General features: G+C 36.6%; 1 protein-coding gene across 5 annotated transcripts in view; it reads right to left on the bottom strand.

Moving 5' to 3' along the window:
* The window catches only part of MAEA (macrophage erythroblast attacher, E3 ubiquitin ligase), a 54,729-nt gene that overhangs the window by 2,677 nt on the left and 25,593 nt on the right, over nucleotides 1-26,459 (bottom strand). For 4 of the 5 annotated variants that reach the window (XM_068403086.1, XM_068403082.1, XM_068403081.1 and 1 more), the window contains 4 exons: nucleotides 13,580-13,702; nucleotides 12,578-12,691; nucleotides 10,424-10,500; nucleotides 3,127-3,235 (listed from right to left, as the gene is read on the bottom strand). In XM_068403086.1, the coding sequence (XP_068259187.1) occupies nucleotides 3,127-3,235; nucleotides 10,424-10,500; nucleotides 12,578-12,691; nucleotides 13,580-13,702 (423 nt within the window). The remainder of the gene's footprint in view (nucleotides 1-3,126; nucleotides 3,236-10,423; nucleotides 10,501-12,577; nucleotides 12,692-13,579; nucleotides 13,703-26,459) is intronic. The other variant, XM_068403084.1, reaches the window with a different exon arrangement.

Here is a 26,459-nt window from a genome sequence, read left to right as displayed (position 1 = left end):
AAAGCCTGGGAGTAGTAAATTGTGCAAAACTCAGTAGACTGAATCCATCACAAAATGAAAATATACATGCTAATGCACAGTATGAATGTACTCATTTACAAAGTACCTTTTAACACTACTTTACTAGAAATATGATTTAAATAAAGCACTACTTAAAATAGCTGGCATAATGACATTCAATCTCCAAACTCACTTTTTGTTACACTTGTCTTATAAAAACGTAAGATCCTAGTTCAAAGAAAATGCTTTAGTTTTTACAGCATGGACATTGTCAATGCAAAGGTCCAAATGAAATGATTCTGCAGTAAGAGTTCCCTACATACAATCTTCCTTGCTCTATCAAAAGCAATTCAAGTGCAGATTCTAGTCCCCTCCATCATCTACCAAATGTTCTAATTAAGGTACATAAATCCTGGTAAGGCTATTTCTTGCATTTAGTTTTCTAGAACGCTGGCCTACCTGTGAAGCAACATTAGTATTGTGGGATGTTTGGTCTATAGCCTCTGAACCATTAACATTGAAAAGTCAGAAGTGCTTTTTACCTCAAGTGAGGCTAATTCTGCTGATACCTCTTTGTAGCATATAATGTTTATAGAATTTTGTATCAGTTCTGAGGGGGGGGAAAAAAAAGGTTTTAATTTGAAGAGCTGGCACAACCCCACGTAGAGAAAGCTTAGCTAAGCTATGCATTTAAGGACAAAATTTTTTAATATATATTGTAATGCTGTGGGTTATTACCTAAAAAAACAGAACAGCAGTTAAAAATAGGGATGTTTTTTTCATGGAAGCAAGAAATAAACCCACAGGTCAAGGATATATTGAATCCTAGAAGTAATGCTGTGAAAGAGTCATGCAAGAAGTGAAGACCCTTTGAAAATATATTTGTTATATTATATATACAGGCAAAGACCTAATCCTTCCTTCTGCTAGCACCCCTTCTCCTTTATATCCATAACCCGCATTTTGGTCACGAGAAGTGACAATGTTTATTTATCTTAGAAATAAATTCATATTATCAACTGTGCATGCTACACTTCGAGGCAACTAGGAGGAACAATAATACATTTTAGTATATTGTTTAGTGTATAAAACAGGCTTTTAAAGAAATTCAAAGACTTAGTGACAGACAATACACTGAGTAGCAGCATCAAATTCAAACCACATTATACCAACATTACCAGGTAGTGATTTTACCATGATGTAGACACTAGTCTTTATGCTTTGCTCTATACCACCTTGGCCCACTCTGCCTCTCCTCACTTCCCTGTTCATTCAAGTAGAGACACTGGAGAAGGAGGGACTCCAGCATCACCTTTTGTTGGAGCCTGTACCCTGGAGTTCTCCCACCCCAAGAAGATCAGACTGGCCTGAGAACTTTTATCCAAAAGCACCGTTTCTGCCACCAGACTGCATGCCTCTTCGCTCTATCATCTCTGCCATTTAAGGCCAGAATGTTCCCGGAGTTCCAGGATGAAGCTTTTGTTCTGACCTTAAGGCAATTCTTGAAAAGAGGTAACAGACAGTGCAATAGATGCATAATAAAGAGATAAAGTACTACTAATGATTAAGAAAAGCTTATGATTAAGGGCCTACGTGATGGGACACAAAAGTAGCAGCTTACTAAATGTCCAGTTGAAATAATTCCAGCCACAGCTACACAAGCTTGTTCAAAGGATATCAAAAGAAAATAGCTTCTTTTGCCACAACATTAAGTATGTTTTCCTTAAAAAGATAGGACAAGCAACTGGGGAAAGTTCTATTCATTGGTTATAGAAGATGCTTCTTCCCTCGAATTAATAAAAAGCAATTGGTTAGAGATACTATGATCTGACAAACTTTCTCACAGATTTAAAAGTCATTTTAAAGTCATTTTAAGAAACCATTTATGCACAGAACTCCTCGTCAACATATTAAAGGTATCTCCAAACAAGCTTGTACTCCATGATTCCGTTTATCATGGTAATATTAGAGGACCCAAAACATAACTTCCATAAACTAGAATGTTTTAAGTCAGATCCATAAAAAGTAGTAAGGAATTTGTTCCAATTGTATGGCTGTATGTGAAACAATACCAGCTTTTCTCCTTGCTCTCCCTCATTGAAACACTCTGTCCAAACTAGCTCTTAGAACAAAACACAGAATTTTTATTTCCTGCCTATTTCATTCTAACTTCTAAACCAATGATAAGCTCTGTCTTACACCCAGTCTTCTAACACATCTGTCATTTCTGCTCTTAACTCACATCAAATGTAGAATCCAAAATACCAGGATTCTTCTAGGACTCCAGGATTAGCAAAAAAATTCACGTTAATTCTGTGGGTTGTTGATTTTTTTTTTTGTGTTTGTTTTGTTAAACCATTGATTTCATCATCAATTGTTTAAAAAACATGTTTATACTGGCATTGCGACATATTAGCTTGACATTTCACAGGATTCTTGTCTTGCTTTGCCAGCTCAACTCTTGTCTACCTTCTGCCTCCAATGCCAAGTTAACAAAATAAAAAGTGACAAGAATTAGCACACGGCCATAGAACAAACTGACAATCTGTAGAAACAGTAACTACCTATGAATTTTGCCTGATTCAAATTTAGAAGATGTTACCACTAATATCTACATTAATTTGTATAATCCAAATAAATGAACACTTTTAAGCATCAAAAATACTGCTTTCAGATAATTCAAATCATCTTTCCTTTCTTCATCCCAACCACTGCAAGAACAGTAATTTGAGAAGCAGAATTAAAAACTGCTGCTAGTAAATTAAGGCCACAGCCTAGTATGTTGAAAAAAAAAAACAAACACCTCTCTCATTTTTACTTTGTACTTCCCCATCTTCTGTCTCTTGCTGTATATTTGCATATCTTGCTTCCAGTCCCACAGATCTTTAGTGCTGGGTTTGTGGTAGACCTAGCTCAGTGGGAATCTGTCCGTTACTATTAATATCCAACTGCAACAATACAAATACTACCTGGATTTTAAGGGCTATTATAAAGGTGGATTTTAGAAAGTAAAGTTAGAACAACATTCAATCTTCAGATTATCAATGCATTTTCCTGTAAGGAAGAAGAAATGCAACATAGATTTTATTATTCTGCTGCACCACTGAATTTCAAACATAATGTTACCTTATAGGGGGAGATATGAGTGTCTGAAGGAAAGGCCAACATTCCCATCACTTGTCGAACCTCATCCAGCTGGCTTCCCTCAGCCTGACTGAAATGCTTTCTTGCATGTCTGAAATGCAGAATTTATACCTTTATTAGACAGCCTTGTTTCCAAATCAAGTAAATTTACATAATTATGTAAGATTTCAGAGAAAAGCTCTAGATTCTGCTCTCAATACATGAACTCCAAAAGGTGATGCATTTAAAGGGCTTGAAAAAATACATCCTGCAAATGTGAATGCAAGAATGACTTTAAGCATTAGCAACCTTACACTAGAATTTCTGAGAAACCAGAACTTCTTACTGTAGCATGAAGTCTTACCTCACCTACATCTAGAATGACAGATCCATGATTATTAGAAGAAATGTCTCTGCTTATGCAAGCTCAATGTATCACACTTACTCCTTCAGCATACACTCGTGAGATGAATGCAGTCTGATAATCAGCCATTCCAAACCATTCAACATCAAGAGTGTTCAAATATCTACCTTGTTTATACTGATGTTTGAGAGAATGTTTACTTTTGAAGAAATGATATTTTTTTTTTTTGTATAGGCTAGAAGGCAATATCACTTTCTGTGCAGACTACAAGAAATTGCAGCGTTATGTGGTAGAAAACACCTTGTTAAGAGCAAATTTTTGTTGCCAGGGAAATGAAAAATTAAGTAGAACTTCAGTACAAGTTTTTGTACTTAACACATACTAGTTATAAGAGGTACATAAAAAGCTGAAAACTTGGATATTTGAAAGAAGTGACAGAATTACCAGAAACATATTTAAAGCAAAAATACAAACTTTAATAATTTTTCAGGAAATTAATACTAAGAAACCAGATAATTATTATCAGATTACAAGGACATTCAACTATTTTAAAACCCTGTATGAAAGGCTCCCCTATCTAGTCTTCTCAAGATGATCAATTTTCAAGTTGGAGTTTAGGCGTACAGGAAAACCCTCCAGCCTTTAAACTAGATGATTAGTTCAGCATTTCTGCTACAAGCTCCCATTTTCAGTGGTGCATGGATGCTGCAGAGTAGACTGAGTACGGAATCAGCACTATATTGAATTTTTGGCATTGAAAAAGTGTAGAAAAGTCTTCCTTATGCCATATTTTCTCCACAGTTTGTATTACGGGTAAGATACCAAGTCGTCTCCAAAGTACTCTGGTAAGTATAAGTTCTTGCTCTTCTTAACTTTTAAAGAGTCTTGTTAAAATCTATTTAAAGTTACAAATTACTTTTAGGAATATACAGTATTTTCCAAATGCCCATTTCATGGGTTGAATTAAAAGAAAAAACAATCTAGTTAAGTATTTTTCTTTTTTTTTTTTTTTTTCCTCCAGTGCTGTGTTCCACTAACTACATGTAGGTCATCAATACCATGAGAACAATCTCTTTCACAGTGTTTCAGTGCTCCTACTTCCTCTCCCACCCAAACCAGGAAGCAATGGAACTTATGTAGGACAGACTGTTTCCACTCAGCTTCCTATTTTTGGGTGAGCAATTCAGGAATGTAAATATTGTTCCCCAGGTGATTACTGTTATGAGAGCAGAAGTACAAAACCCATGGCCTGAGAGAAGAGACTAGGCAGTCTGGACAGACTGGAAGAAATCTAAAATAAGTGCTATTGCAGAGCTGCAGACGAAAGCGATTTAAAAGAAAGCTTAGGCAAAGCAAAAAATTCAGACCTACCAGTTAAGCTATATTACTGTGTGTGCATGCATGAGGGAGAAGAGAAAAGACATCATCTTAAAAGAACTGATCGCTGTGTACTTGTGTTCTGTGATGTTAAAACAGAAGTGGTACTTCAGTTTTGCACCAGCCTCATTAGTATTGTGGTCCTACTCCCCATCAGTCCTTGACAATTTGCTCTTACGGACAGCATTGCAACAATACCTCCCCCCTACTTATAGGAAGGCCCTGATCTGCAACAGGCAAATACTGGCCACACTTACTGTATGTGTTCAAGAGCAGCTAGAATTAACACTTTGTTTTGTGTATGTACGATATATAATCACTATGTGTGTGTTAGCCATTCAGAGAAGTGCTCAGCAATCCAACACTTCACAGAATCACAGAAACCTCTTGGCTGGAAAGGACCTTTAAGATCATCGAGTCCAACCGTTAACCCAGCACTGCCAAGTCCACCACTAATCCATGTCCCTAAGCACCACATCTGCTCGTCTTTTAAATACCTCCAGGGATGGTGACTCCACCACTTCCCTGGGCAGCCTGTTCTAATGGTTGATACCCCTTTTGGTGAAGAAATTTTTCCTGATATCCAATCTAAACCTCCCCTGGTGCAACCTGAGGCCGTTTCCTCTCTTTCTATCGCTTGTTACCCGAGAGAAGTGACCAACACCTTCCTCGATACAACCTCCTTTCAGGTACTTGTAGACAGCAATAAGGTCTCCCCTCAGCCTCCTTTTCTCCAGACTAAACAACCCCAGTTCCCTCAGCCGCTCCTCTAAAGACTTGTTCTCTAGACCCATCACCAGCTTCGTTGCCCTTCTTTGGACTCTCTCCAGCAGCTCAATGTCTTTCTTGTAGTGAGGGGCCCAAAACTGCACACAGTATTCAAGGTGCAGCCTCACCAGTGCCGAGTACAGGGGGATGATCACTTCCCTAGTCCTGCTGGCCACTCTATTTCTGATACAAGCCAGAATGCTGTTGGCCTTCTTGGCCACTTCCATCACTTGCAAAGTACTGAACACGCTGGGATGTGGTAGCCATTTTGGGTTCAGCCAGAAGGAATTAGGTTTTCTAAAGTGACCTTCTCAGTCTTCCTTCTCCTGACTTTCCCTTCTGCCTGTGCCCCTTAAGAAAACAAGGAAGTTTAGTATGGCAGGCTTTGCAGGAAGTGTCTGAACTTCGTCCTCTAAGTGCAAACACAGAGAAATTAAAATGAAGCAAGATATCCTTTAAAAGAGAAGCAAGTTCGTTAATTCATAGCAGTCTGAAGTCTTTTTTAGATTGGAAAGCAAGAAATAGTACTATGTGAGTACTTGTGAATGCACAACATTTAAATAACACCTTATTTGCCCTCATGCTGTTACTCACCCCTTCCCTTTTCAATCAGCTATTTCTATCTCTTTGTGCAAACGTTACGCTCTTAGAGGTATATATGAACCTTACAATGCTAATTTACATTGTTTTTACCACCATTAGTGCACCCTAGTCTGTATAGCTACAGCAGGGGGCTAAATCTTTTTTTCAAAAAATTATTTTTTAAAATCATGACCAGTGGATCATCACTGAAACCACTAACTAAATTCTTGTGACAGATCAAAGCAATAGGTAGAAAATTTTGTTTTTCAAATCCCAGAACAATTCTGTAAACTCTGTGGGGACAAAGTCCATCATCTTTTGTTTGAAATCTCTGTTCCTCTAGCCCACACAGGTACAGCAAACATTGTACTTGACAAATCCAAGAATGAAAGGATATTTATGAAGACTTGAAGATTTACAGTTTACTGTCTACTAATGATACATTAAGTTGTTAAAAAAGTATAGAAGCTTTACAGTGTGTATGTGTATATCTACATATGCCTGAATATATGAATGAACATATTTATCAGGAAGTAGCAATAACTGAACACAAACATAAGGTGTTATCAAGAAAGGACTTGTTCTTTCTGCTCAGTCTTTCTGATGCCTGAATGCCTTTATCTCAGAGACCATTATAACTACTAGCAAAATTTATACTCAAAGTGCTCAAAAGTTTTATTATTATTTTTATACACCTGTTCAGCCTCCCACCCCACCCCATAATAAAAATAAAGGAACAAACTGTGTTTATTCATCCTTGTAGGACAGAAGTTCACTAAAACAAATAGACTGTGGCCACTTTCTCCTAACCCTGCACATCATCAGCTATTTTTATGTACTCCTTTTGTTGTTTATATCCCAAGAACAAGTGCACAGGGTGTTTTGTTAAGCTTTTAGCTAAGAACTCTGTGTATCTCTGGCATCCCATAAGAGCAAAGTAGTAGAATGCTGTCAGATTTCCCAGAATGCAATTAGTTAGATCTCAAAAAGTATGAAATTAGCATCATCAGTCATTCATTGTTACTGTAATAGGTATGAGTTTTACAAAAAAACTAAAGAGACTGCAGGAGTTAAAGGCTAATGATACCAGGCAAAAAACTTTGTGAAGTACTTAAGCTTAAGAGATTTACTCTTAGCATTCAAGAAATAGTTTTTGTATATTCTTGAAACTTGCACCTTCAGGGCTACTCTGATAAGCTACCTTAGAGGAAGGTCCATTTGTAGTCATATTCTAAAAAGTTATAGAAATTCAAACATTTATAAGATGTATATTTTTACAGCTCACATCAGTTTTAACCTAAAAGCAATATGTCATTTTAGAGGTTCTCAGCAGGCAGTAAGCAAAGCTTTCAAACTTATTTAAACACCAGCTGTGTTTCAACAAAATGTCAGTTCCCTGAGTTCCACTCATACAGGAAACTACTTGGTAAACAGCCTCTTTCTCTGCTTTCTAATGGATGCCTGACCTATTTATTGCACCACGGACACAATACTGAAAGAATCCTGCTGCAGGCACTTAACAGAAGCAAGCTAATAAAAACACAAGTTGCAATGGTTTGCTAGAAGCAATGAGATTTATGCTACACCTTCCCAAAATATATTCTCTTATTCATTACATATTTATTTTGAAGCAAAGTAAAACAAAATGGTAAAAACTAACATTTTTAAGCCACATTATTTAAGGAAAGCATTGAGATGTTGAACTCTGAACGTAGAAAATTATCAAAACTCACCCTGTTAAAAAGGAGTGAATTAAGATATAGAAGGACTTCTGTAGCTCCTTTTCATTTTACAAGAAGTTATGAAGTTAAAGCAGCATTGTTATGACTGGCAAGTTATAATTGCTGAGTATATAATATGTCAACCCTGAATGTCAATAGGTATATGGAATATACAGGCTTCACCCCTAACAACATTCAATATAGATGCCTATTTGCAATGTAGATAGCAGCTGTAAGTTTTAAACCTCAGCAGTTATGATAGTACAAGTTATTCCACACCAAGAGTGCTGGGTCCTCTTGACAGTTGACAACCTGCAAATTTGACCAGTTCTGATGTGGAAAAGGGATTAGAGGGAAGCAAATATCCAGTAACAGCAATAAAATACAGAAGGACCTTATCTACTTTGTCCCAGTTCTCAGCCTATCTCCTTATTTCAGCTCTATGCCTGCCCTCTGGTTTCCAAGCTACATAAGGAAGCTGCAGCTCAAAGAAAAATAGTTTTTAGAGACTAGACTACTCATCGTTAAGATGCATGACTGCACATTTGGCGAAGAAGCAAACTTAGCAGAGAATAAAGCTAAAGACACAAAGGCATGGTATTCGTTGGATATAAAGAGCACCATGCACTTCAGGAGACAGATAATGTAGCTGAGTGTCTTTCATCCTTCTCCTAAGAACCTGACAGTTCCTTAGGATTTGAGAACTCTATGAAAGGGTAAGTGCACATATCTAAATGCTAGCATGTAGGCAGGTTTTTGGGGTTTTTTTTGTTTTTTTTTTTGGTTGGTTGGTTTTTTTGTGTTTTTTTTTGTTTTAGTTTTGTTTTTTTTTTTTTTAATTATTAACATTAAAATTAGCTGGAGTTTACCAGATTGCACATTTGCATTGGCTGGGACCAAAACAACAATGATATAGATGCAAATAGGGCAAAGTAGGAATGATATGAGTTAGCTCAAAGCAAGCCACACATTTGAATGAAATTAGAAATAACAACTGGAAATAGCCCTAAAACTTAAGGTGAGTAAATTTGGGAGTGGTGTTAGTATTAGACTGGCCTCTCCACATCTTTGTACTACCTTTTCCTTTATTCTTGTTTTTAAACAACTAAGTCTTTCTCACCCATTCTATTCAAGAAAAGTTATGTGGTTTGTCCTGCAGAAGAGTTTCTACATCTAAAACTTGGGAACATGCTAGAAAGCTTTCAGTCTGTGCTTATGTTATGATACTCTATGTTTTCTATAGCTCTGTGCTCCTCTGACCAAAAAGCAGCTTTGCCACAAATACAAGCATCCTACTGGTTTCAATTTCTAGAGCACCTAGTATGGTTTTAAAGGCAATAAGACTTGCAAATTCCTTAACATAAAACTTGTCAGAAATGTTAAGTAGCAACAGTGCCATCACTGGAATGTATCAGCAAAGCTTCAAGTCTGGCCATAAAACTTGTCATCTCTTCTTCGGTTTAAATATTCTTACAAAATAGAACCTGCTGTGAGTTCCTCTCTCCCTTGTCCATGTGTAAGCTCCAGTAGCTCTGCCACCTGCATCATGCTGTGTGGTGCTGGCAAGATCACTGCTTATCAGAATTATCAACCCATTTTATAGTCCCAGTATCAAAACTGCACTCATTTCAGCAGAACTGGTTTCCTGTGTTATCCTGGAACATTATTCCAGCGGCTTAGATCAGGAGCACTAACTCAAAAGCATAAATTGCTTTATGTGCTGATATCATAAGCATTGCCAGACAGACTGTCTTGTGGTTGAAGTCAGGCAGTGATTAGGTCTGACTCTAGTTCTGTTACTGATTCACACGATTTCGGGCAGTGTTACTTTCTTCTCAAAGCAGTTCCCACACTGAACTTGTTGAAGAGGTGGAAATGGATATTGAGTTGGTTTCTTCATTTGGGGCCACTGGAAGGGAGTGGGGGTAACAAACATAGCTTGTTATTCTCGCATATGTGACAATATGGAACTCCAAATTATGTATTCAGTACAAAAGGTGAATCTGAAAGTTTAATGAAGATAGTAAAGCAGAAGAGAGTTCAGTCAAAATTGAAATTTTAAGCTTTAGATGGGTGTTTCATTAACCTTTTAGTATTTTTTTGTGATTAAAACTGCAATGCGTTCCTATGAGGAGCTAGCTGTACCTCTTGAAAATTAGTTAAGGGTAAATATGTTCATTACATTGTATGCCACTAAAAATATTTTTTTATAAAACAGGTTAATTTTCTAAACCTTGATTTTGATGAGGAAGAAGATGCAGAGTTTCAGCAACAACATTAAGTTTTTAAGAAGGTGCATCTGTGGAATGACACATTGCCTTTAAAATAATATTCAACCCCAGCCTAAATCCAACAACTGATCACAACACTGGCAAGATCCTTTAAAGCAGTGAGGCTTCTGGGTGTTGCAATCATAGTCACATGTTTCTAATGAAGCATAATAGCATCTCGTTAAGAAAATTGTTTGGTAAGCATCCTAATTTCATACCTCACAGCGTCCAGTCTCTTGTTCTGTCGAATGAGTTCAATGAACTCCTGAATCCTTAGGCTGAACTCCAGACAGCTCTGAGGTTAAAGAGAAGACAGGGTCTTAGATGGTGCCAAAACTGCACTGCACAGTATGTTAAGTACTATGTATGCACAACAAAAAAGAAAGTGTTAATAACATGCAGCCTTGTTTGCTTGCTTTTAGGCATTCATGCAAAAAAGTTGAAATGCTGACTTTACAGACAAGACATCAGCACAGAATTCCCTAAAAGCAAACAAAAACCTCCTCCTCTTGCCTCCTTCAAAACTTCAGTATTTAGCAGGGATGAACTTTTTCCTAATGACTGAAAGCATCATGACCTGAGATGCAAGTGAGAGTAACAGGTAGTTTCTTTGTACTTCCTTACAATTTAAAGTAGTAGATTCAACAGAAGTTTGGGACTATATGATAATTTAGACAAGAGAGGTCTACCCAGGAGACTGCAAGGAAGAAACAAGTCTTTGAACACTATTTTGAAAGTCCCCAATATTAACAAAAACCAGCACAGAGTTAAAGTCGCTGCAATCCCCTCCCTCCCTCCCTTTCTTCAAACTTCTATCCCGCTCTTCTTGTCAAACATCTAAAAGCCATGCTGGAAACAAGTCTCAAACAAGAAAACCAAGTGGCATTTACCTGTTTTTTTTGGAAAAAGGTAAAATTTGAAGCCTAATGAAGTTGACAGTGTCCCTTTAAATCAAATTCCATCACCAGTTCACAAAATCTATAAAAAAACTTTGAATATGTGGAATTAAAAAGAAAAAGATTCTGCCCCCCATAAAAGAACAAGTCACTATGCTTCTTTACAGGGACACAGTCAACTGTTTTATTACCTTAAGAAAACAACAAAAACCCAAAGTCCTCTGAATCTTGAAAAGAACTGTATTCCTTGAATTACCCTGCTCCATTTGGCAAATGGTTTTTTTCTTCCCCCATGCTTCTAATGAATAGCTGCCTTTTGTTTATTGTCCATCAGCACAGTAATATCAAAATTCCTCAGTGACTTCAGTAAGAATTTGAGCAACTCCAAATTTGTATCAGTTAACTGCCTGGGGTGACTAATGCACACGTTGCAACAATTGCTTATTTTAAGATTTGAAATGTAAGCCATTTGAACATAAAAATTATGCATTCTGTCAGATGTTAAAGTATACTTGTTTAAGGAATAGAAAATAAATTATTTGCCAACTATGCATTTTTCTGTACTCAAGCCCATGATAACAGAGAATAAAAATTTCTTCTCTACTTTATTTGAAATTTTCAAATAGGACTATTTTAAAATACCCTGTTATTCAAATCTACACAAACCCCTCATTTAGAATTTTAGCTAAGCTTCTTTATACTAAAAAATTGATCAAGCTTTTTAATTGTTAATGATACTAAAACCTAGAGCTTAGTATTTCATCAAAATATTTCAACAGCAAAAAACCCAGATCCCAAAACAATCTTCAGGGTCTGTGTTTTGTTTTTAATGAATCTTCAAGTAAGAACATGTATGGCTTCTGCAGACAAGTGTAACTAAAAGAAGAGAGTCCTAGACAATCAGATGATGCATATATTTCAATTTTGTATACCTTCAAACAACTCCACAGCAGCTATTCACAAGAGTTTAGATAGCTCACATCTGTAAAGACTATAGGACTGCATGCTTTCCCTGGCCAACATAGAGCTTAATTTTTAGATCAGGCTTGCATTAAGGTGGTGGCTGGGATTTTAGAACATGAGCGCTGATGAGGTAGTTAAGCAACCAGAAACAGAAGAAATGCTTATTTGTGTTTCAAGAAGCAGCATAGTGATTTCTCTTCTTCCAACTCTGATCTCTCACAGCCTTAGCTTTGGTTTTTGTTTGTTGTTTTTTTGTTTTGTTTTGGTTTTGGTTTTTTGTTTTTTCTTTTTTTTTTTAAAAAAAAAGAGAGTAGGGCTTGCAGAAATAGATTTTTTTTGTTGTTGTTTTCCAAAAAGAGGGACAGGGAAGATTTTTTCCTTATTTATTGTTTGTTGAAGATTAGTGATGAAAAAGTAAGACGTTCAGATTTTATTTCTCATATTACTTAACATATTAAGATTACACAAGGGGGATTTTTTTAGCAGTATAATTATGCAATAGTGTTTACATACCAATTCTGGTTTTCCTTTAATGGTTTCCATAACAAGATCATCATTTTCTTTAGAGTAATCACTGGCCGATTTACTTTTGCGTCCCATCTTCGGTTCATTCTCATTTTGGCGCCCCTGAGTGACAGAGAATGTCACTCTTTGCTTGTCATTAAGTGCACTCAAACATTTTTGGTTAAAGAAAGCGCTTAGTTTAAAAAATAAGACACAAACATCTTTGAGGGAGGCAGGGATTTTGGTTAATATCAGTTAAAAACAGATTTCTGCAAGCCCTATAAAAGATTACAGCATGTTTTGAAATGCAGAGTTTAAGAGACAAGGAAATTTAAACCAACCGCATGGGAACAAGTATACAGCATGTTCAGGTCATGGTATTCAATGGCTAGAGAAAGACTTACTGTGTTTATTACTTGATTAAACTTGGCTTTTATTTTTGAAAAAACATTTCAACAGTAGTTTCTCACAGAAAGTTAGTTCTTTACTCAATTGTATTTTCTTACATACAACACTTTAAAAATACTAAGACAAAAATCTGTATGAAATTTCTCTCTGTGTTAAGCCTGAGGACATTGGTTTACCAATTAATCTCATGCTTAAGATACCTTCAACTGTAAACTGAGTTATATTCTCAGCAGGATGGAGAGAGTTATAAATGAAAGTTCACATGCATCAAGAAGCTATGTACTTCTGCATTTTGACATTTGTAAATCACACTAAAACCAACTGAATATTATTTTATTTGAGCATAATTTGTTGAGACAACACTTGCACCCATAAGATGGCCTATGACCCAGTTTCAGGTTTGGCATTTGTGTGAGATAGTTTAGCTCCAACTACCTACGCCTTTTCAAAAGAAGAGTTTTGTACTTACTGTCCTTACTTTTATACAAGGCCTCATTCAAGACCTGTAATTTAAACTAAATTGACCACATCAAATATCCAAGTAGTTTAGAAAACATTTAGAAAACAATTTAAACAAAACATGAACAAGTTACATTTTCATACCTTCATTTTTCTGAGTCTGGATTTGTTATCATGACACCAAGCCAAGCAAGTCATAGTTTCTTGTCTTTCCAATGACTCTTCCACTTCTTTAGCAGTCAAAAACATCTCAATATTTACCAAGTCCTTCAAAAACAAAAAAGGAAAGCAGGTCTTGTTAAATCGTACTGATACTTTACACAGCAATCCACTCAACAGAACTGGAAAACAGAGATACAAAAGACACTGTTCTCGAGACCTCTGTTTTTTAAGATAGTACTTTACAAAAAGACATTACAGTATATTTTAAAGACTGCATTTCCATGCACTGAGATATTCTGATAGCAAGATAGGGACAATATTTTTCTGAGTCTACCTAAACAACTGAACTAGAAAAAAAAAGAAAGAGTAAAGATTAAACCTAGGAGCTTTGCACAGAAAGTGACCAGATCCCGTAACCACTTCAGTGCAGTTCACACTTACAGGAGTACTTCGTTTCCTCAAAGCTTGGCCTACTACATCAACTGGGCCATGACAACATCATAACGTTTGCTGAAGTGAGCAAGAACTACATAAACGGGGAGAATCTAAACCTACTTTACCTAGCCATCTATAACTATTGAGTTTTAAGCAAAGTCCTACAATAGTCTGAGGTCTCCAATATATTTGCTCTCACTTGCTTAATGTTGTAAGCTCCAGACATTCAATGGCTTCCAATAGTTCTGTCTACAACATCCGACACTGAGGTGATAAAACAAAGTTACTATATTACAAAACAGTTAGGCACGGGGTGAGCCACAAGATTCCTCAAGTGCTTATCACAAGCAGAGCTTTTTGAAGAAAAAGCAGCAAACTAGTATCAAATTTGCCCCAAGCAAACCTGTAACATGCCTATGCCACTTTGTAATTACCAGCAGCTTTACATGTTCATACCAATCAAGGCAAACACAACTGAATAAAATTTAAGATCTAGTAAGGTGTCAAAGATTTTTTACCCCACATATTTCTGCTGAAAAAAAAGACTAGGTAGATGTTCCCAAACGACATGAACAGGATCCATTCTGAATTGCCCTGCGAGAAGATATTTCTGAGCTGCATAAATATGTCATGCTGTGACAGTTCCTACTTTGCTGAAGAAAATACACGGCAGGAAACCGTAATTCAATACACAAACAGAAATCCAGTACTAAAGAATTTGATTAATATGCACTCGAATTTTCAACAAGATCATTTTTATGTCGACTTCCCAGCAAAATACTGAAAACTATACAACTGAAACGCTGAATATCATAAATATTACAGTAGCTCTAGTGAACAAAACCACTCTGAGAAATAGACGGCATTTTCAGCTGTTAGAACAGCTGAATATACTTAGTCTTAGAATTTATACCTCCTTGAGACAAAGATAAAAAATAGAAGTAGCATCAGGCATATCACATTCACAACTTGCATTTCATTAGCCAGTTTTTCCTTATAAATACAAGAAGTCTAATAGTATTGGAAAAATGGACCAGATCATGCTAGGGTTTGCCAGAATGGTTATTTACAAAAATGTAAACAGGCCACATGTATTTCTAAAGTGCAGCACAAGTTGCAGCTTTTACTAAGGCTTTCTCTCTTATGACTTGACTGTGAGTTTAAAACCAAAATATTAAGGATAGTTTACATGCAACTACATTTAATAGACTGTATGATCACAGCAACAAACTCATTACACCATCAAAAGAATAAAGGGCCTCGCACAGCTCTAGTGGTATCGAAACCAGGTAAGTCAGACTGAGGTCAGAGCTAAAGCAGTTACAAGTTTACAAAAGAAAATTAAGATCGGACTTTCACTGACACCTCCCATACCCTTAGGGATAAAAAAAAAAAAAAAAAAAAAAAAAAAATCTATTTTATCAATGTGTTGGCAAATGGACTGAAAGAATGCCAACCTATCCCACAAAAGGTGTTTGGTTTTTTTTGGCTTTTTTGGGGGGCTTTTTTACATTTGCCTACAAGAACATGACAGTAATCTTCCTTTTTGGTAGTCTGAAGTTTTTCTGATGATATTCCCAAGTGGAAAAAAGAACTGCATTATTCCCCCTGTGCGTAACAAGTGAGCACATAAAACCCTCTTGCCTATGTAACTTATCTGTATAAGTAATTTGACATATAACACAACTATATTCATTATCTTGCTTGCATATTTTTCCACACAGCTTCTGAATCGAAAGACAATTCGAGTTAAAAATAATAACATTTCCATACATCTCCTCCAGCTTATTTGAGCTATGTATCCTCCTAATGACCAGCATTTGCTTTTACACCAAATTAAACCAAAAGCCTTTTCTCCTACATTAAAAAAAAAGACTGGATATGCTAGGTAGACAAAAATCACTGGTTTCATGTCATTTGTTAACTTTTTATAGCTAACAATATAAAAAATATTTTTTTAAAGAAGCATAAGGGCAGCATTTGTTTTAAGTCAGTGAGCAGGTGAGAGAATCCCAACTATATGCATTTATCAATCAGGTGTTAGTATAGCAACCCTCAACTACAAGCAAAAAGATTGTAGTTGCTGCTGAGGCAGACAAAACTCCCTTAAATAAAAAGAGAATTCCTACATTCCTTTTCCAATTTTAAAATAAAAAAGGTTCTATTTGGTACAGAAATGCTAATTAGATTCGCAGTTGCCAAAAGAAGTCAAAGCCTGGCAGCCGTCTCTATTAAATAGACAGTATGCATGCAGAAAACAGGAGAACATTTTTAATTAAAAGAGTTTCTTTCAGAACTGACAATCACATTTAAATTGCACCAATAAACAGGATTTTCTTCTCTGCTGACTAGATAGATAGTTAAGGAACAATATAAAAAAACACTAAGAAATCCATTTGTAGGGAAAGAAATAACTTTTGCACTTGACAAAAAGTAGTTAGAAGTCTTAATCATGCAGATTGATAGAAAAAAAATACTAAGATACAATTAAGCAATAAACCGTTAAAAAGCCCACAGTGCTACCCAAGTTTTTTAATCTGATCATGCTTTCCTATCTTCCTTTTTCAGTGGCTCCTACTCTTGATGCTTCTCCATGGTGCTTCTCCATGGTGTATTTCACTAGCTAAGACTAAGAAAGGAGGATTATTTGTCTTGATCAAAACCAGCACAACTCTTCTACACAGGCCAGTACTGAAGAACTACTTGTCTGCCATTTCTTGTATGGATGAGAAGCAAGTTGTCAGTGTTCGCAGTTGTAAGAAGTATCTCATGTTCAAGTAATAAAAATCCCCGTTAAGACCCCAATCCTGAATAGTTCTCTGAAGGTATTCTGCAATTCAGAGTTGCAGACGTTGTAGACCACACAGAAACATCGTCTTTCTCACTTCCCAAAACAGCATTAAGTTTTAATATGCTGTTACAAAGAGCCTCTCATATAATTTGTTTACATATAAAGTGAATGTAAACATGCAGTTTTAGAGAAATATTGCCACCGGTTTTGCAGGTGGAGAAAAAGCTGAAGCAAGAAATCTGTTGCTGCACGCTCCCCCCCCAACTGACACAGCACTCAGCACCATGGCAAACGTTTTTGGACTTGTATATAAACTAAATACCAGTTCTGAAGTCTAAATTACCATCTTTTGCAACACTGTAAAGTCTTCCTTCATTTCATAATTTCACTTTTCACATTGTAGAAGTGATTGCAATACTTTACTTCCAGTACTGCAGCAGCATAGGAGAACCCTGCACTGCACAGAGTATTTCAGTATTGTTATCAAACCGTAACTCTTAGCACAGACTTTCCAGCCTCTCTGCATCGCCATGATAATTTTGCCTAAATTACCTTGCCTTAACTTGCTTACAAATGCAGAATACCTGACGTTGGGTAGGAAGACTGATTAACATCAAACTTTCATTTAGTTAGGCTTCTACAACTGTACTGAAAAATAATTTCAAATGGTTCAAGGAGAACTCTGTCCATAGGTGCTACTGACAATTATCCAAACACTGAAGAGGGGGAACAGCTTAAGCATTCTTCTTCCTTCTAATACAAGCAAGGAAGTACCACCTAGATTTTATCATTTCTGCTTAAAAAAACCCTGTTGGACTAAAGTGACCTAACCTTGCCTTCTGTTCAACAGTCACTAACCAGGTATCAGAAGGGTAACTATTTAAGCACTGGATGAACTTTACCGTAAAAGGACTATTTAATTCCATTACAACAGTTCATACTTCAGAGAAAAACATTCATTATTAGAAAAAAACTGCACATAAAGGCTGAAGACACTTAAGTGAAGTCAGAGAGACTTGTTTAAAAAAAAGAATACATCTATCCATCATACTGTGCTCTGCCTGATTTACATATATATAGCTTTTAAAATACCACCGCTTCTTTTTAAGCTGCAAGTGCCTTCAGGGAGGGAGGTTGCCAACCCTATGATTCTGCACAGACTCCAATTATTAAGGCATAAAATACTAAGAAGAATGAGGATTCCTTTATGATGATTATTATGAAATATATGCTCCTGGCCAACATAAAAGCTGTATGGCATTTCCATTTTCTGAGATGGGTGCTTAGTAAGAACATCCCAAACATGTGTATGCATGTCCTCTCCTTCAAACAGCTTTTGGACTCTCTGGTCGGTGTAAGCAGGAGTTGATAGGGACAGAATTCTCAGGGGATCTCATTCTTTGCCAGGTTTCTCTCCTTAGCCGTGTCCTGTTTTCAGGAGACTCCAGCACCTGCCCTTACTGGAGGGAGAGGTTGCAGCAAACACTATTTATTTAGATACCAAAGAGTCAATGCTGGAAAGATCTGCTGCAGGTTTTCTCCACAGAGAGGGCAATTCAGAATACAACTTACATTAGCTATAGGACAAACCTGCAGCAAGCCAGGCTCCACAAGTTCTAGAAGTCATGGAATAACTGCTTTGTAATGAAAAATAATTACTACTTTAAACACTAATTTCATATATCAAAGCTAAGAGAAAAATGAAAATGGGCCCAGAATTTTATGAATTCTCATGGTTGTGCTGCAGAAAGGAAGAAAACGTGATTCACAAAAATACAGTGAAGGTTATTTGAAGAATAATACCTGTGAAATAATGAGAAGGTGGATATAAAGGTGGTAAGGTAATTTGTTTCTAACTAACTGTCAGATATTTTAGCATCACGTGAACTTGAAATTACACTATTACAAAGTGTGAACCAAGTGAGAATCTGGCAACCATATATTGCAGTGTGGACTACCTTTAATTTAAGCATAAAGTTTATAACTACAAAGTTTGTAACTTTAAGGTTAAAAGAGTTAACTGCATAGGTTAAGAGAATTCAGTAGTGAATTGGAAAAAAGCAGTAGTAGTTCCACATATTTACAGAAACTAAGTAAATACAAAAAAAAGCAGAGTCTTGCTAAAAATAATGAATGCCTATCAAACTTGTTTGCCTTTCTTCTTTCATAGGAGTTGTGCAACTACTGACAATATGCTCAAGTATTTGCACAGGATTCTTTTATTCCAAAAGACCTCAAGCAAACTTTATTCACTTCACTACAAACTAACCGCATCTCACTAGTCAAAGTAAGATATCAAAGCTCAACAACAGTTAACTCCACCCAATAGTTTCGTTTTAGTCACATACTACAAGTGACCTCCTCAAACCTGGCAATTTAAGGGTGCCCCTGAGATGCCTTTAGAAAGCTCCGACTTTCTATTTAGACATCAGCACACATGCAGAAGCCTTCATCCAACTTTTTTTTAAAAAAGTGAAACATCTTTACGTTTTAACTACACCTAAAGCAATTTTCAGATCTAGATGTGTGGCTCTTTAAATTCACCAAGAAAGCTGCTCATACATTTCAGCACCAGATACAACAAAATAGCAACTTTGCATTTGATCCTGTGTCAAAAATAGCTTAAAAAGAAAAGCATCATTTCTCTAGTAGCAATACAGCTTTTACTATATTTATATTTTCAGATTTGGAGCAGTCAGGTCAATAGTCATTCCTCTCCATCGGTCTCCACTCTGCACATGAATTGAAGCCCTTTTGTTTTATGACATCTTCAGCCACAAGTCTGGAAAGCTGTCAGAAGGAATGCATGATAAAATCCCTTATAAGTCACATGAACATTTATGTATCAAGATAAAATCCAGAATATTACACACATGAAATGTAAATCATTAACAAGGCTAAAAACCCAACAAACAGAAACAAGGACTAAAACAAGCAATACTTGATATTTTCAAATCCCCCACGAGCTATCCTCAAAACAAGATGATTCATCCAAAAAGAAAAGTTAGGCTTATGATAAGATGCAAAAAAAAAAAAACAAATAAAAAATTATTCAGTAGCATTTTGTAAAGAAGAAGGCTTCCTTGGTGTAAAAATCCAATAGTCACAAAATAGGTTATTTGTTGTATAAAATGTGATTCATAATATCATAAGATGCTGTTTACATATTTTTAAACAAGCAAATGGTTTAATTTTAATTGCTTACTAGCATCAATATGAAATTCAAAATAGGCCAGTATGCCTCAAGCTATCGGTGGCTTGTTGCCAAAAGTATGCACAATGACAGTTTTAATAAGATTGACTATCTATACATATTACATGCATAAGAGCACTACCTTCCTATTAAAAAAGGCTTTGCTGCTGCACTTCAGCATTCAGTAGTACAGTAAGCGTTCATTTAAACTACTTGTATATGAAATACAATTAACACTTACTCAGACCACTCTAAAACAACTTTAAAAAAAGCTGTGTTAAGCTTTCAATGACTACTCACATACTGAACTACATACCCTCAACTTGCAACCTAACCTTCAATATAATTTAGTTCTATAGAACTGAAATAGAAATGCAATAATGAACAGCTACAAACAAAAAGGTCAAATTAGTTTTCTCTATTAATTTGTTAAAATTTCCTCAGTGATGAATACACAGCAAGTCCAGGGATCATCTAGATGCCATGATTAGCATTACACAACTTGGGAAGAGGGCAAATGCAAGGAGCTACAAGGTAGACAACAGGACCATCTGGGGAAGAGGAGAGAGGTTAGCGTATTCCTACAGCAGGGAAACAGTGAAAAACACATCAGTTGGCAGGAACAGGAGGACTAGAACACACCACAGTCACCCTGCCTACTTGGGAACATGCATGGGAAGAAAAAGTGAGGTGCAGGTGAGAAGTGGGACAGGTGAATAGGTTTTGATGGCAGTAACATGAAGAGAGACACTTTTGCCCCTGCAGTCAGTTCCTCTGCCCCTGTATAAGGGGAGGAGTAAAAGGCTGCTGGTTACAAGAAAGATCCTTCAGGTGAATGCAGAGTATGTATAAACTACATTGAGATCCAAGGGAAACACAAATTAAGAAAACAATGGCATAGGTGGTGACAATACAGCAACATCACAGTTACTGAAGATCAGTTAAAATGAGGCACAAACTAACATTAAGAGGCCTCCTTACTCTCTGCTCATAAAATAATGTTGTCTGAAGTTCATTAAGCTACTGTTAAGTGTTATAATGCTACACACATTAACAGGATTACAGAGAAAATAAACAGAGTAATTGACGGAATGTCCTACCCAAAAGCCAGCTGCAGAGCTAGTTATTAGAAAAAAGCAGAGACAGACAGCCAAACCACAGATTCATCAACAGAAGAGGCAGAAAAGTTTTTGTCTACAAAGAAAACACAGTATCCCATGGTGTACAGTCAGGCTTTCACATGAGAGCATCTTCCATGACCTCTGTATAGCACAGATTTAAATTTTACCTGGTTATTTTTGAAAGACCCCAGTAACTTACACTGACTGATTATCTGTCAGAATATTATTGTCTTTATCTGACATTAGGAGATGCTGGTGTCTGATTTCAAACTTGAATTTTTCTGACTTCTGACTCCTTGTGCTATCTCCTCCCTAAGCCTTTCTGTAATAGATTATGAAGTTCCTTAGTAGATGATTTTTGCTCTCACACCTAGCAAAATCACCCACCCCTTTACACTTTCCAGTCATCTCCCTCCAGTTCTTCTAACACCTTTCCTAAGGTGCGGTCACCAAAACTATACATACTCTGGTACTGACCACTCCAGAGCCAAATAAAGAGAAATGTTTCATCCGCCTACTTTTGCTCATGAAGATAAGCCACTGTGGTAGAGCCTCACAGTCACAGTGAGCACTTAGGCTGGTTATTAGCAAGCTGTTTTCCCAGTGCATCCTCTACTCCTGCCTCAGCAGTTTTTGTAGCTGAGCAAATGACTGCACCTTACCCAGCAGTACATTATACCACGCTAAGCACAGTAATAAATGACTACGCTAGAGTAATGCGACAAAGCTTCTAGAGCTCAAGATGCATCATTAGGCAGGGAAAAAAAAAGCCTCTGGTCTTAGCTCTACCTTGGCCATTTGCTGTTGCAGCCTCTTCTAGTCAAGGAAAGACAACTCATCTTTGCCAGGTGAGCACGAGCCCCACAGCTTTTCTCCAGGCAGGATCAGTCTCTATTAGCAGCTACACACACTCACAAGAAGTGAACTCCTGTCATCTAGTACAGTAATAAGATAAAGTGTTAAATGTAAAGTAACATTTACACTTTGAAGGAATGCCTGAAAGGAAGAATGTACAATAACAAAAATCTCAGAGGCATAACTGAAACCAAACCTCTTCTACACGTAGGCAATCTACAGGTGGTAACACCATTCTCCCTTTAGATTAAATTTAAACTCAAGAATCTTTCTTGAATCACTAGCCTTCCAGACTAAGTATTTTGTAATAAATTAGCCACTTATGATACACTATAGGTAACTCATTTTGTCTAAAAAGACTGGAAAAATACAACATTCAAAAATACATTCAACATTACAGCACACTTCATGTTGTTGGCTTTTGAAGCGTTAAATGATTTGTAATGAGAAAGTCTGTTATTCTGCATCGATCTTGACTATTTTACATTTACATCATTTTAATTCCCAAAGATGCTTGAGACAAACTGCAAATGTAAGGCTGTTCAGGAATTACAGCACTTTGAAATTCAGATGAACACACCCAGACATTCGTTATATCAATCTAGTGAAAGTTGCCATGCCTACACTAAGAACAGCCAAAACACATTTAAAGGAGTTTGAGTTACTCAGCTATAGCCTAGTACTTTAAGGCAACTCAAAACAGGCATAAGTTAACATCCTGGTACCTTTAAATAAGTCATGCCAGTTCAGGAGCTCTTTCCTATGTAGTTTTCTCAAACATCTCTAGTGTGGGCACAGCAAGTCATAGGAGAGGGACACAAAGAACTCCAGAAAAAAGAAGACACCTTTTGCCATTCAGCCGGCATTTAGATAAGTCAGCTTGTCTATGTTCTGCATGACAGTGAAGCAATATACATGCAAGCATTATGCTGAATATTATTTACCTATTTAAAATTGAAGTGTTATGAATATAAACTTGTTTTGATGAATTAATTTAATACATATTTGTGTGTTTGCCTACAAGCCATTCTTGGACTACATGTCTTAACAAGGAAGATTTCTAAGGGTACAGTGGTATCATTGCTAGAAGTACTCATTCAGCTTTTAACTTTAACATCATATGGCTTTCTTCACTCAAACTTAAGTTTTTCTAAACATTCATACGAATTTCTTACTAAAGCAATCACATATTACTGACATCCACCCTGCTCAAGTATTAAAAGTTTACTGATCCAATGCTCTTGAACTCTATTATGTAGCTTATTTGTTATGACTGTTTTAGATTTAAGTCTAGAATTAAGTTTCACTCTTAGATTTCTTTAAAGTGTCCTAGACTTTTAAGTTTCACTCCAGACTTAAGTTTTCACTCCTACTTCCCCTAACTATAAATCTGAATAACCATTTCATGCTTTTGAGGAGAAGACTGGTAGAACACAGCTGCAGGTCATTTTCCATCTTCCATTTTTTGAAAGAGTCATCAAGTAGTAACAGTTATTCAGAGAAACAACTTCAAAAATGGTAGCTTCAAGTAAGATTTTGCTCCATAACAGACAAAGAAATCATTCAGCAGTCTTCTACTGAGGTCTCAGCTGAAGGGTCCACGTCACAGTGTTGAGGAACTTTTGTAAAGCAAGGAAAGAACCTTTAACTTTGGGGTTGAAAAAAGGAACAATGATGTAGAACAGTATGAAGAAGAGATCAGGTACTTGGTTAAAAGCCACACAGCTTGACTTTAACAATTCAGTTTCTCTTATTCCAAAGGATATCAAATAAGATTTCATGACTTTCCATAGCAAAATTAAGATGATGGAACACACCTGAGTTTGTTGCAGGTATCTTTCCAAATACTCAGTTAGGCTAATCCATTCAAAATGGTTTCCAAATTATGAAAACTGAAGCTGCGTTTATGCAGTAGAAAAGAGGAAGAACTGGACCAAATTGGAGAGAGGGGAGAACGGAGGATAATCAGCTTTTTCAGTGACTACTATTCATTTCATTTATACTAATCAAAATTTATTTTTCAAAAATATATTTACTATACCAGTTTGAAAGATAATGAAACATTTTCAGAATGGTTTTGCAATATCTGTCCTGTTTTGATATTCTCTAGGGAATGACTGTTACCATAGATTTAGAAATTCTGCTCAAGAAGGAAACCATTGACAAAAAACTGAAGATCTGAACTCCCACTTCATGAAATTCTTACCTTTTTAGGACTGCTGTCAATTGGTTTAATACTGCTTGAAGTGTCAAGAAGCCCTTCTAATACAGTCTACAATGGCTGTATGTCTAGACAAAACTTTTGAAGTCAATGGAATACTCACATTTTTTCCCCAAGCAAAAAGCACACTGCGCTATTAACATAAATTGCTAGTTAAGTATCTTGGAAGGATGATGCACTTACTTAATTACTGATCTAAGAACATTAATTTTTGCAAAACTTGATTGGCATGCATAATCCATGATCCAAGGTCAAGTTAACCAGTTTTCAGCTATTTAAGACAGTTATTTCAACTCCAGCATTCTCTTACACCTGCAACCTTACAGTGTCACTGCCCACCCTCCCCAGGGGTATAGTAGTTCTTCTGTGCCTCAGTGGTTCACAGATTTCTAAATCATTTGCTCCCTACCCTAACACACAGACACTTGGTTTAAATTCGTGCTATTCTTCACAGAACATACATTGCCACTTGTACAACTTTTGTACAGTATAGGCATTAAGGCAAGGACACATGTTCTTTTACTAAAATAAACTAAGCAAAGACAAAAAGAATTTACAGCATATGATGAGAAACTGGCAGCTTCAGAATCTGGATTCGTTTTCAATCATAGAGGCAAAAATCACTACAGCTATTACATAATTAAGCAGAGAACATAAGGACACTTTTCATGGTTTTTTTTTTCTTCCTAGACTATTAAGAAAGAGGGCAGAAAAAGCATGAAATTTAAGAGACAACCACCCCCAAGAACAGCAAACAAAACACTACATACCTAACCTAATTATAAAACTTACCTACAAACAGCAAGCAACTTCCTACCGGAACACCACATTTCCAAAACTAGGTTTGCCTATCAATTAACGGCACAGAAATAAGATAGCGTTTAACGTAGCAGAACATGGAACAGCAAAGTTAACAGACAACCCTGCCAGCTAGCTGAATTATGAATCTGCAGATGAAAATATGCATTTTTGTATTGGTGTTGCACTCCAAGAGTCAAAATAAGATCATTATTATGACCTATTAAGTGTAACAAGCTGATACTGATAAGCTTCATTTGTACATAACAAAAACTTAACATCTAGTTTATATCTTCAATCCAAACTGTTTTTCACATCATTAGGGAGCCAGAAGACATCAAGAAAAAAGTCCACAACAGAATCCCTGCCCCCCACCACTATATTTACTTTGGCACAAACATGGTATTTCTGTCCTTGACTGTCAGCTCTTATTTTAATATTACTCACATTTTGGTTTACTTTCCCAAGCAGCATTACTCTTCTTTAAAGACATATCACACACATTGCATGTTTGTAGTTTATTTCTTATATTGCCATATAACATTACACTTCATATCTGCCACATGCCAGAAGTTAGGAATAACTTGAGCTAGTTCATAACTGTAATATTTAAACTTCCCATCCAGCATTTCCTTTCACAGCTGTTTGCTTCCTAGTTTATAACCATGGCTTTTAAATGCTTATTTTCCATAACAAGAATTCAAGAATATCATTCCTATGACAGCAGTTAATTTAGAAAGCAGGGTAGGGTTTGTCACAGTCCATCGATAACTATTAGAATTGGACAGTATGGTGCATAGTCGATCTTTGAGCTGTCTGCTGTGTATTACTGGGAAACATGAATGATTGAGTGGTTTGCTTTTGGTCACTAAACAGAATGCTTTCTAAACTTTCCACCCATGAAGTACCTTAGCAGCTCTGCAGGTCTCTTACTATTCAGAAGCCATGCAAGGAACTTAAAACAAGCAGGTTGAGACTTGTTCCCAAGACTGGTCTAACAGCTACTGAAAGATGCTTAATCTAGGATCCACAAACTACAACTGAAATGGAAAGAGCTGTTTCCTTCAGCCTTTTCAAATAGTGGCAAAGGGTACTTTGAGCTATTTGGCCTGGAAACATAGAAACAACCACAGACTGGTTGATACTGGGACCTCTGGAGTTTGTGTAGTCCTCATGCTCAAAGCAGGGTCATCTACAGCAGGTTACTTAGGACCTTGCCCAGTCCATTCTGCGTTTGAGTATCTCCAAGTACAGGGAGACTCCACACCCCAGTGCATCTGCTGGGGAGCCCAGAACTAGATACAGCACTCCAGGTGAGTCTAACCAGTGTTGAGTAGAGGGACTGGATCATGGCTGCTTCCCATGTTGGTGATGCTCATCCCAGTGCAACCCAGAGTGCTGTTGATTCCTCTTTGCCACAAGAGCGCATTGCTGGGTCTCACCACCTC

The sequence above is a fragment of the Nyctibius grandis genome, chromosome 6, assembly GCF_013368605.1.
Source record: "Nyctibius grandis isolate bNycGra1 chromosome 6, bNycGra1.pri, whole genome shotgun sequence".
Lineage (NCBI taxonomy): Eukaryota > Metazoa > Chordata > Aves > Nyctibiiformes > Nyctibiidae > Nyctibius > Nyctibius grandis.
The sequence above is the reverse complement of the archived record's forward strand: the minus strand, read 5'-3'. Positions and strand labels throughout refer to the sequence as shown.